At 37.4% G+C, this 13,392-nt stretch overlaps 1 protein-coding gene across 1 annotated transcript; it reads left to right on the plus strand.

Moving 5' to 3' along the window:
• The first annotated feature begins 113 nt into the window (after window positions 1–113).
• Window positions 114–12,546, plus strand: PRLR (prolactin receptor). Its single transcript, XM_009075037.1, has 10 exons — window positions 114–285; window positions 1,051–1,217; window positions 3,172–3,313; window positions 4,942–5,074; window positions 6,263–6,432; window positions 7,693–7,862; window positions 8,815–8,959; window positions 9,778–9,877; window positions 10,808–10,877; window positions 11,515–12,546. Exons 1-10 carry the CDS (start codon window positions 222–224, stop codon window positions 12,514–12,516), a joined length of 2,163 nt encoding a protein of 720 aa, XP_009073285.1. The 5' UTR covers window positions 114–221; the 3' UTR covers window positions 12,517–12,546.
• The last annotated feature ends 846 nt before the right edge of the window (window positions 12,547–13,392 follow it).

The raw sequence follows: 13,392 nt of genomic DNA on the forward strand, positions 1-13,392 counted from the left end.
AATTAGATTATATATAAACATTTGAAATTTCTCTGCTGAATCTAGGCCATTACTAGACTATTATCTGCTTTGCTTCATTTCCTAAACTTTTAACTTTTGAATCATTTTCTTTCAGTGAAGAAAAAATCTATGAATGTCCAGACTACCGAACATCAGGTCCCAATTCCTGCTACTTTGATCAAAACCACACTGATCCCTGGACAACATATATTATCACTGTAATGGCAACAAATGAGATTGGAAGTAACAGCTCAGATCCTCAGTATGTGGATATAACCTCCATAGGTAAAAATAGAAGAATGAAATGGAAAACAAACTAGTTGGATATGTATGCCATTTTTAATCTCAGAACAAGTCATGGTGAAAGATTTCTTTCCTCATGATGTGAAACTTGCTATGGAGAAGTGTTAGAGCTGCAGATAATCTAAAATATACATCTTCAGTTTATGTAGAAACTCCATTTTATTTATACATTAAATAACTACATATCTAGTAATTTTCACTTTGGCTGAAAAATTGGCTTTGGATTTTAGTTGTCTCCAGTATTTCAGTTAAACTCAATGCAGATTATAAAATTAGCAAATTAGGTTAAGCTACCTGAATTTTCCAAGTGTAAACATCTTTCTGGCTGTGGCATTGCAGTCTTGGGAGAGTAAAAATAACTTCCTGAGCATTCTATAGCGTTTTTTGTAGAATTTCATATTCCTGACTCCAGTCTGCTTTCTGCATACACATAATATATACATTGCAATGATCATAATCTTATTTGTTTCAGCTATGAAATATCTGACATTTTAGTTTTGCAAGAGTGGCCTGATGAAATTATGATTTGTGTTTCCTTAGCCTGAGAAATTCAAAGTCTAAGATTTGCTGATACTGTAGTAAATCAGTAGCTAGTTGAGCTTGTTAGGGAGAAAGGAAAAAAAAGAGGTTATCGTAGAATTGCTGAATTATCTGAAAACAGTGTGATGAAATACAAAACCATAAAGGAGGTGCCTTTTCTGAGGGAAATTAAATCATTAATTGCAGACTTTTCATTCATTTGTACAGTTCAGCCAGATGCTCCTGTGAACCTCTCTCTAGAAACAAAAACATCTGCTAGCATAACATACCTTTGGGCAAAATGGTCTCCACCTCCGTTAGCTGATGTCAGCTCTAATTCACATGTATATCACTATGAGCTACGCGTAAAACCTGAGGAAAAGGAAGAGTGGGAGGTAATGGAAAAACATATTTAATTGTACAAATGCTCTTTTCAGTGAGTTCTCTTGTCTCAATTTAACTGGTGTTATAAAAAATTAATTTTCAGTAAAGATAGAAAGGTTAATGTAACCAAGTCTGATTAAAGAATGAATAATACCGTGCTGGTTTGTAGAGACAGTAAAATTCAAAGTATTTGCATAATCACCTGGTTTGTAGAGACAGTAGAATTCAACATATTTGCATAATCATCCTAATGTCATGTACTACAAAACTACTTTTAGTCCACTGATACAGGATTTATTTGTAGTGTTAGTCAATACATCTGATCCTAAGTGTCACAATAAGATACTGTTCAGCTCATATAATTTAAACCAAATCAGGATCAAAGCGGTTTATTGATTCATTAAATGTAATTAACAATTAACTATGCAGCAATGCAATAGATAAATCACAATATCGGGTGCTTTAAAATGTTACTAGACAACTGCAAATTTATAAATGCATTTCTATAACTAGTTCCAGACATATTCTATATACAGAAATTCCCCTCTCCCAGGAGGGATGGGTTATAAGCACGCCTCTCCCTCCTACACCCAGTTCTGTGGGGCAGATGGGTGCTTTAACATTATGTGAACCCATGTCCCTTCTTCCAGTCTACTAAGACACACATTAGTAAGAAAGCACCCACATGGTCACACACATGCACCCAGGTGTGGCTTCCTGCTCACTGCAGCCCATGCTGTCTGAATAAGAGCACAGCACCAGAGAGGCAGTCTGGCCAGGCAGCGGTCATGATGCTGGCTGAGCAGCTTCTGATATCTGAAGTTTCCAGTTTCTCCCCACTATTACAAATTTCCATGTTTCTTTATTACTACTTTTCAAGCTGACCCTTTTTGTTACAGATAGTTATTCCCTAATTATTATTTATTTGGGTTGAGAGTTGTCACCATCAGCTCATCTTCAACATGATCAGATGGAGGTGACCCTGCTCTCAGAAAGTTTGGTGTGTCCTACTCACACATACCATTTCCACAGATATTCTCTACTGTTGCCATGTCACTAGGAATGAGCCACAGTATTCCCACAGCTGAGATCTCAGGATAAAGTATCATTCTTAAAGTTATAGTCAGGTGTTCCCGATGCTACCTAAATTATTGATGTCTTAATGATGGAGAAAACTATATATGTTGAAAAACTTCTGCAGAGAAATTCAAAGGGCCTGAGAAAGGCACTTAAAGTCACTGAAAAGCATTACATGGAGTATGTATGTGGGTTGGACTACCTATAGTGTTCCTTGCATTGTGGATTTGATAGAGTACTAGGATATCTATAATTGACTATGTTCTTGAGTATCAGAATCTCAGTATGGCTGAAGTGAGTTTTTCTGCTAAATCACTTCCTTTGCTTCTTTGTAATTCACATCCATCCTGGTTCCAGCCAAGACAGGGTTAATTCTTGCAGCAGCCACGAGGGGCACAGCCAGGACCCTGGGGTTATTCTACACCACCTCGGCCCGTGCTCGGTTTGGTCGGTGCACAGGGTGTGTGGTTGTGTGGCACTGGGTTCCGCATGGTGAGAAATCATGTGCGAATCTTTTGCCTGTCTTGTACACTCTGGTATTAGTACTGTTGTTGTTACTGTTCATTTCTCTCATTTAGTTGCTGTTTCTAGTAAATTGTTCTTATCTCAACCCGTGATCTCTACCTTTTGTGCCTCCAATTCTCCTCTCCATCCCACCACAGGGGGAGTGGGAGAGTAAGCATGTGGCATCTGGTCTGGGGTGTTTCAGTAGGGTGTTTCAGGTGTTAAAGTGGGGAATACCATTCCTAAACCAAGACAACATCTTATGAAATACCCACCTGAAACTCTTGACTTTCAGAAGTCAGCAACACAACCCTATTCCTTTATGTTTGATTTGTTAAAATGTCCCAATTCTTTGTTATTTTCTCAGTCTATTTTCTTTTCCAGACAATATCTGTTGGAGTGCAGACACACTACAAAATGACTGGATTACAAGCTGGGGTGAAGTATGTTATTCAGGTCCGTTGCATGTTGGACCCTGGAGAATGGAGTGAGTGGAGCTCTGAAAGATGCATTCGGATCCCCAGTGGTGAGTAGATCATTGCTGTTCCGTAAACGTTTTTTAAATCCTAGCAGGTTCAATGTTGTGGAAGGTGCCTATATGGCAGCCCTTAAAACCTGGCTTCTCACACAGATACTTTGTTGTGCTGGAAGAACAGCTCAGTGCATTTTGCCATACTTGTATATGTATGACATATTTAGTCTTGTTGATCCACTCGGGATCCTCTGCTGAAACTGTCTGTGACAAACAAGGTGGGATTTGCTAGGAAGTCACTTCTGATACAGGTGTGTCTAAATAATTCATTGTTCCTCTCCCTTTATTTAAAAATCATGTTGATTTTTTCTGTAGCTATAGATATTGGGAAATGGTTTTTGTGTAAGAACCTGGACTGAAAGCACTGCCATGTCTAACACAGCATAACATTTGCAGGTACTATCATATGGTAGTCATTATCTGTGTTTTCTTGGTTTTGACTAGACACATTAAATATGCATGGCGTCACATCTTGTTGCCAGACACTTTAGCCAGGTTGTCTCAGAACTTCTTCATCTGTTACTAATTGTATTATTCATTATTCGACGTAGAGATCACTGAAGTACTGTTAATAGAAAAATATTTTTATAATGTCTCATTTTCAGAACTGCCCTAGGCAATTAGAAATTTGAAAAATCAATGTCTCTTCTCTACATAGTAGAAAATATATATTATTGATATAATAGGACCATATTTTTGCCACAAATACATAACTGCAAAAGTTTCAATCACATCAGGGTTTTGACTAGCATCATCCTATTCAAAATATAAGCATTTTTTTCTGCCCTACTCTTAAGTGCTTTGCTTGAGTCTATAAAAACCTCATCAAGAATCTATAATTACAAATTGCTTGGCAGTAATAAGGCAAGTAGCCTGAGTACTGAACATAATACCACTTTGCAAGGAAATATGAGAGCTGCTTTCTTGTATCTTTGGAGTCAGCTCATAGGTACTTCAGAAGAGAATTTCTGGCAAGGACAAAAGCAAATGGGCAAATATTTAGATTCTTCATCTTTTATGTTTATGCTAAACATGAGAGTTCTATCCTGCGGAATATCCCTTTGGCCAGTTCGGGCTATGCTCCCTCCCAGGTTTTTTTTGCACCTCCTCACTGGCAGCGCAGGAGACACAAAAAGGTCTTTGATTTAGAACAAACATATCTCAGCAACAACCAAAACATCCAGGTATTATCAACATTATTCTCACACTGAATCCAAACCACAGCACTATACCAGCTACTGAGAAGAAATTAACTCTATCTCAGCCAAAACCAGGATGGCATAGAAAATAGATTGGATAGCAGAGTGTATTTTAAATTATTTTTAGAGCCTGTTATGACAGTATTTGAGCAGTCCTTACAAGATCTTGGGGCAGAGAAGAACCACAGTCAGAAAACTAAAACAGTTGTTCGGTGTGGCTGCAGTGAGAAAGGATTCTGACTCCAGGTCAAACCAGCTGACTGTTGCCCTAACCACTGAATAGTCCCTCCTCTCCTGTGCTAATATGAAGCAAAACTTACTTTCTTTGTATTTTCCTGTGCTCTGCTCAACATTGTTTTATGAATTCAGGTTGAACCTAATGTATTAAACTTACTAATTCGTTCATTTCTTTTTGTCTTACAGGAGAGTCACCTCCTGAAAAACCTACAATAATAAAGTGCCGTTCTCCTGAAAAAGAAACATTTACTTGCTGGTGGAAACCCGGTTCAGATGGAGGGCATCCTGCTAACCACACTTTGCTTTACAGCAAAGAAGGGTAATAAGTTGTGTTTTATTGAAAGGACCTGGGAAATCAATCCTGATTTGTTTTGCCTTTAGGGAGACGTCGTTTTCCATAGTCCATGGTTTTGTCCAGTGGCATATTCTGGAATAGCACTAAAACAGCAATGCATTTAATGTTGAAATAGGATCACTTTATAATGTTAGGTAAATTGCTGTGAATTCTTCTGCTTAAAAAGATGGACTGTCTTGAAAGTTACTGTGGCACAGCAACTGCATATTAATAAGCAATACAAATTCACAGTCCTGTATCTCTTTGGCCATGCAACCCCAGAAAGAAAACTTTCCCAAATGACCAGATACTGAAATTTTCATCTTCTGATAAAGCTTATTTTGCACAAGTACTCATAGGCCATGAATGCCCCCTGGCTTCTGCAGTAATCTTTCCTTGGAACTTAGATCAAGTGCTAAACATTAATTTTAAAGAAACAGGCAATATTTTGTTTAGGTCCTGTGAGCTATTTTTTGTTTACCTAGCACTGCTCAGCCCTGCACTGACCTAAGTGGATGCTAAACTCTGTGCTTGTCAGCTGAGAGCCAGGTCTTAATGGAGAAAGACAGATACTGGCCAGCTAGAGCAGAGTGTGAGGTCCACATCCATTCTCCTTCATTATGCATCTCAGAGCAGTGTGGAAACAAGTACTACACACTTAACTTTCTCTCCTATCCCTGCTCCAACTTTGGGAAGCTTGGGAATGGATTTGCAGGACAGGTACAATGTCGATATTTTAATGAATGAGTGGTGAACAGCCAAGATAAATTCTGAAAGCATATTAGTGTAATATGCCAAACTCCTATAAGTGTGAAATCAACATTGGAAATACACAGTTTTAATAGATGGGATAGAAGACTTCAGCAATCACTTCTGCTTATTATCTGGAACGTGTAAAGGCTATGCAGGGGCTTTCAGAGAAGTAAGAGCTCCACTCTACTAGCCCACTGCTGCATCTACAACAGCCTAAATTCTTCAGGCTTTATTTTGAGGGGGAAACACTTATTACAGCCTCTGGAATTGTCCAATGACTCTTCAGTCTGAAAGTGTTTTTCTGATTTTCTTCACAGGCATGAAAAATCTGATCCAGCCTTAAGTAATGCTGAAGTAGTAGTAACCAAAGTCAGCTGCTCCAGTCTGTGTATCCTAATCACTGTGATTCTTTCATTTCAGAGAAGAAAAAGTTTATGAATGTCCAGATTACAAAACTGCAGGCCCCAATTCATGCTACTTTGATAAAAAGCACACCTCTTTCTGGACCATATACAATATTACTGTGAGGGCAACTAATGAAATAGGAAGTAATGTCTCTGATCCTCATTATGTGGATGTGACTTACATAGGTAAGAGTTAAAAAGTATTTTCTGTGGAACCAAATAATTCAGAATCATGGGGTTTGACACAAGAATGTGAATTCCATCTCTTCTCATATATAGTATTATATCCAAGTCAAAAACTTGTACAAATTAGATCTTCTCTGGTGTAATAATAAATCAATATTCATCCCTTTGCCATTTTATTTTCAAAGGAAGTCTAAAAATGCTAAAAGCTTTAAAACTACTTTCAGATAACCATTTATTGGTTTTCCATATTTCTTCCAGTCAAACCCTAAGAAACATACTCCAGCTAAAATCTTTTTTTCCACTGTAAAAGCAACTGAAATCAAATTGATCTTTTAACTAATAATACTTAAATTTGATTATCCAAAAGTAGTTTCCAGACCCAAGAGAAGCTGCATTAGTGCTTTTTATAGCAGTGTGCTGATAATCTCTTTTCTCAGACTTTTTCCACAGCGTGGCTGTGGGCAAGTATTTAGGGTTTTTACTGAGAGAACAGAACATTGTCACTGATAACCATTTTGTTGCCAGAGATCTGCCTGCCAGAATTCTAGCAATTGGGCTGCTGGACAAGCGGCTTTCTATTTTACCTTCATGCCATGACTACTTACTTGATGAAGCTTTGCATCAGACAGTAGTAAAATATATGCACAATATGCAGAAGCTCTACCTCTGAACTGAGAAAGCTGCAAACCTGACAATACAGAAACCTGTGTGCCCTCTTGTCTTATTTTTGAGATATGTAGACATAGCTTTAGTTGCTGTTTTGGTTTACTTTTAAATATCCTTACATATGCATATAGGGATTATGCTGTTATGTTTTCTCAATGTAAAAGATGGAGGGGGCAAGTTTCATCAGCTACATGCATGTTTTCAGCATTCCCAAATACATATGCCAAACTTTGGTAAGATTGTAATAAAACACAGCGTTCGTAACACAGCATTAAAGTTGTTAAATTTGAACCACAGTTGTGGGAAAAAGCAACACTAAATGGTAATGTAAAAAACATTTTTGGTGATAAATTATTAAGGCAAATCTCAACATGAATTCAACATATTTACTGTTCTTTTGGGTATTTTTTTTCAAATTCAAAAACCCATACTAACTTTATCTGGACACTCTTGATTCCTGTATTCCAGCACCAGTTCTACATTACTTGACGCTATAGAGGTGACAACTCTTCACTAACACCATTTTATATTTCTTCTTAAGATGCAAGGTGAAAATCATTTAGACTCTTATTGACAGTTCTTTTATTTTAACAGTACAGCCAGATCCTCCTGTGAATGTAACTCTGGAATTAAAAAAGTCAATAAATAGAAAACCATATCTGGTCCTGACATGGTCTCCACCCCCACTAGCTGATGTCAGATCTGGATGGCTTACTCTTGAATATGAATTACGACTAAAGCCTGAAGAAGGAGAAGAATGGGAGGTAAGGACATTGCATGTTTTTGCTAGATGATGTCTTCTGATTAATCAGATTTTGTCAGTCAGGTCCCATGCCCGAATATAATGAAGCAGGCACACTGAATAGTTCGTCATTTTTTCAAAAGGCTTTGTGTGATCTGTGATTTTCTACTGACACTACTGGTATCTCAGATGCTTTTGTATGACAGCAGGTGATGAAGTGCTTGTTTTTAATTGTGGGCATTATACATTAATCATATTGGCATGACAGGTTAAATTGTTCATTCTCAGTTGTCGCATTTCTTTTGTGATGTTTTGTTCTTAACCACAAGCACTTCTTAGGTAACAGAAAGGTCAGTGACATTATGTAAAATAATTTTAATTTATATAAATAGCCATTAGGTGATAGTTGTAATGGCCACATAATAATAATTGTCTATAGCCAGTAAGTGCAACTCAAACAACTATGTGGCAAATTTAAGACTCCAGCTATTGTTATTTGGCTGCATCCCCTTCTTGCCTGCACTACTTCGAACCAACTCTGTATCACCTCCTTCCTTCCTCCTCCCACTGCACTTCCCAGCCCTCTGGCCATTGCAAGATCTGCTTTTTACTACCCTTTGCATTTCTACCAGCTCCACATTCCCTCTTTCTCTCTGCATTTTCTTTCCCCGTCTTTGCCTCTTGCCTCCTTCTGTTCCTCTCACCATTACAGTTTCCACCATTACCACAGTTCCTCTGTCTTTGCCATATGCTCATAATGTGTTTTTCTAGTAGTTTAATTTGCACTGTATACCGGAGCCAGACCTCATTCCCACTGAAGCATGTTAGAAAGCTAAACTATGGAAGTGAAATAGGTGTACCATTATTCCATGCCTGCTTAACAATTATTGGGAAAAGCTATCCGGACTCATTCTGTATTTCCAACTTGGTTACCAAGACTTAAACCTTAGCTGTGAATTTTATTTAATTTCCAGACTATTTTTGTTGGACAGCAAACACAATATAAAATGTTTAGTTTAAATCCTGGAAAGAGATACATTGTACAGATTCACTGCAAACCAGACCACCATGGATCATGGAGTGAGTGGAGCCCGGAAAAGTATATTCAGATCCCTACTGGTGAGTGGCCAGGGATCCCTTCAGTAATTGTTATTGCATGCAAGTTCATGTTAGATTTTCATTTGTTAGCTGTTTGTGGCATCCATGCAGATCCCATAGTTTCCCTAGGACAGGTAAGAACATCATTGCTAAGGTAACACAATTCTTATTGTCCCTGCACCATACTCAGATAGCTCTCCCCTTCGTTACTTTCTGGAGTTAAGAAGGTGAATCAATTTCTTTGCTTATTTAAACCTTACCACTTCTGTCTATTGCCTCATTTGTTCTCATACTCGTAGTTTTTAATTAAAAGAACACTAGTAGCTGCATTAAAACTGCAACACAGATGACAAAGGGTGGCTGCCTCCAGACAGCAGCAGCTCTTCATTACTTTTTCTCTGGAATTAACTTGTGCTATGTTGCAATAAATGTCCTTCAAAATCTTTAAAAATATCTAGTTCTAGGCCATTTAAGCAACATACACATCCTCCCCCACCCCATTTAATTAATTGTATGATATGTATTTGATAATGAAATGACTACAGTTTTGGTACAGCTGGATTTGAACCCAATTGCTATAATTGTCTATGACTACATTTTCTTATTGATATATTTTTGTCTGACTTTTCAAGACAGTTTATTTCCTGTGCAGTGCCATTAGTAAAATTATATTTGTTATCAGATATTACAGTGATTGTGCTGGTAAAGGCCTCTAGATCCAATACCAAATTTGGCAGTTTAGGCCAATTTTTAAAATTAAAGTAATTTGCAAATTTTTTTGCATGCTGACTATTCATATATTAGATGTAGGTCCTTATATAATTCTGTATGTTTCTTAGACTTTAGAGTAAAAGATATGGTTGTGTGGATCATCGTTGGTGTCCTGTCATCTCTTATATGTTTAATCATGAGCTGGACAATGGTTTTGAAAGGGTACAGGTAAGTCGCCAATTTCACAATTGCATGAAGTTTAAAATCACAGAAAACCTTTCAAAAATAGACTTCTAATATTTGATTCAATTTCCTATAGCATTTGTGTTCTCATATAAACTATTAGTTACACATATTTGACTTAATTTGCAACTGATGAAGTATTTCTGCTCCTTAGGGAAACCAGGCTAAATTCTCAATTGGTAAAGACATGTCTCTGTTAGATCTGACAACCTTGGTTAGCCATGCAATTATTCAGCAAACATCACTTGGAGTATCCCTCTCCTGTAGAAGACACTACTTTGGGTTTTGTCATAACTTCCTAAAGTAAACAAAGTTATATTATGAGGTTCTTTCTGCCCTCCTGTCTGTCAAATCCCCAAATAATTTATTAGAATGCTGCCTAATTTCAATCAAATCTGAATCAGAAAGATGCTGCAAAGATTATAGTTTTTGTCTTGCAAAAATTACTGGCTGAGTAGAAGACATAGAAACTATGACTGGAAAAGCCATCAGAAGTCACTCACCATTAATTCTGTTTAGTAGTATTCAGTCAAATATGCACAGGCAGGCCCAATAGTCCCCCCTGAACTGTGCTCCACTTCACTGTTTCTTGGCCAGTGATGAATTTACAGTGGTGGTAGAGAACTGGAGGTTAAGGGACAAAGGACTGTAAAAGGACATTAGCAGTGTTTCTTTTTTCAGTTGAATAACTTTTGTGCCGTTCTTATAAATACATCTAAGGATACTTTATGAACTGTAACTGGATTTGTGAATTACCTGGCTTGAGAGGTAGACAGGAAACAGGTCCATAGCAGGGGACATATCGGATATGGGAGAAGCATTTAAAATCTCAGACATATTCTGAGGAAATGGAAGAACAAATAGTGAAATAGAGCCCATACTTACACTTGGTGTGTTTTGTTGTGGTTTTTTTAGAATGATGGCCTTTATCCTACCACCAGTTCCAGGACCAAAGATAAAAGGCATAGATACGCATCTCTTAGAGGTGAGTACCACAGCTAACAACAAAAGAATTCACTATTACTTACTTTTCCAACTTATGTACTAGCAAACACAATTACTATAGTAAAGTATAAGACAGTTTCAATTAATTTAATCAGTGTTAAAAGTCAGGAACACTTTCAGGTTGATCATGTGGAGGTTATGCATGAGACAAAGTTTTGCCTTGCACTTGTAGTAGGAGGGTCTTTGAGAACAGGGTTTGTGACTGCAGCTGTTTCCTGGGACACAAGAGGAAATGCCTATGTGATCTTCCTAATACTCCTTATGGAAGTACTAGTATTTCTTATGGAAGTTGCTCTCTACAGTCTCTTGCTGTGTCCTCTCTCAGCACATGGCTGCGCTATCATTCTCCTCCATTTCCTTCTTGCTAAACCCAAGCTCCCAAATCATCCCGCTCTAGAAACCTGAGTTCTGGGATTGTGCCACCCCACTGAGGGATTTCAAGACATTTTCTTCCCTTCTTTCAATATTTTCTGCAGCAGTAGAAATCCAGTTTAGGTTTAGTGATTTAAATATTGAAGTGTTCATGTATCAAATACGTAGATTTTTCACAGTTGTTCTAGTCAGATAAACTCTAAGGTTAACAATGATTAATTATATCGTATGTATTATGCCCTTAGACAGGAAAATCAGAAGAATTATTGAGTGCTCTTGGTTGCCATGGTTTCCCTCCAACATCAGACTGTGAGGAACTACTGATAGAATATCTGGAGGTAGAGGACAGTGAGGATCAGCAGCTCATGCCAAGCCATGACACTCCTAGTAAAAACACAAAAATGATACCCAAGGAAACAGACAGTGACTCAGGCAGAGGAAGCTGTGATAGCCCTTCTCTGCTTTCTGATAAGTGCAGGGAGTCCCGTGCCCTTCCATCAGCACTTCAAACACAAGATGTAAGAGTTGTTCAAGAAAATAAAGGAGGAAAAAGGAGCTGGGAAACTCGGTATATAGCCTCAGAGCAGAAAACACTCCTTTTTAACCATGACAGCACAAAGTCATCCACATGGCCTGCAGCTCAGATACCTAATAATCAGCCTCCTATGTTTGCCTACCACAGTACTATGGAGGCACACAAGATAACACTGAGTACCACAAATGTGAACATTTCACCAGTTTTGGTGGGAAATGAAGAAAAGCATCCCATCACCGAAACTGTCCATGACGACATGGAAAAACAAAGAGAGATGGAGAATTCCAAAACAGACCAAATCACAGTGCAGGTCAAACAAAACAGACATAATGACAAGTCACCTTTCTTGAATCCTAAATTAATGGACTATGTAGAAGTTCATAAAGTCAGACAAGATGAGGACTCAACAGTATTACTGAAACATAAAGAAAATACTGGAAAGACCGAAAAATACACTGTTCCGGGAACCAGCAAAGAATACACCAAGGTCTCAACAGTTGTGGACCATAATATTCTAGTATTAATGCCAGATTCACGTATCCAGCACACACCTGTATCTCAAGAACCTGCAATGGAAACATCTCAGAACCTTCAGCAAGGTCAAGCTGAGAAAAATATGAGCTACTGCCTGACAGTTCCAAGTGACTGCAGAAGAGTTACGAGTGGATCAGAGTACATGGACCCATCTTCCTTTATGCCCTCCTTTAAATAACCAGTTAGTACAGAACATACTGAATAGTTATGGACAGTAAAACAAAACCACATAGCAAATTGTTCTTTAAAAAAAGCTTAGCCTCCTATGTGATTGTAGAGATAATAAACTGTGGGTTGAGGTAATAAGCATGGAAGTAAACCTTGGATCATTAACATACATTTCTGACACAGTGAAACGAGGAAATGGATAGTCTGCCATGAAAAATACATTGTAAACTAATTACTCAGCTCTGCAGAGCTTCTGTTGATTAAACCTGAGGGAATACTGCAGATTCAACAAAGATGAAAATTGTTATGGGTCAGTCAGCACACCGTAGTGATCTGAGCAGTTCCTAAATCAGATAAATCACTGCACAACAGTATTCTTATCTACAATGTATTTTCTTCTGACACTAGGTTAAGTTTTCTTTATATTTTTTCCCAATCCTTAAGAAAAAAAGGAGCTTTTGTATATACAAATCATATTTTAAAAAGAATATATTCTACAAAGTACAGTAAAATAACAAATTCTTGTGAATTTATTTTTGCTTTATTTCAATGTGACAGAAAACTTTGCATCCCATTCATATCGTAGTCCAATCAAACCAAACATGAAAAAAAGCAGGATAATATTTGATATACTGCCTTACTGTATATAATACACAATTCTACTTTAGTATAAGCCCATATGTTTAACAATGTATTTTTAAAGGCTATTTTTCTATTACAAAAAAAAGCAAAATAAAATATTTTTTAATTTCCCAATGCTATTTAGTTACTTAGGAACTTTTCTGTTTCCTTCTGCTGAGGCAGTGGTAACAAGTAAAGCTACAATTTCTATACAAAGCCTAAAATTAAACTTTATACTAATTAAGAATATGAAGAAATTTTTAAA

The sequence above is a fragment of the Acanthisitta chloris genome, unplaced genomic scaffold (genome assembly GCF_000695815.1).
Source record: "Acanthisitta chloris isolate BGI_N310 unplaced genomic scaffold, ASM69581v1 Scaffold32415, whole genome shotgun sequence".
Lineage (NCBI taxonomy): Eukaryota > Metazoa > Chordata > Aves > Passeriformes > Acanthisittidae > Acanthisitta > Acanthisitta chloris.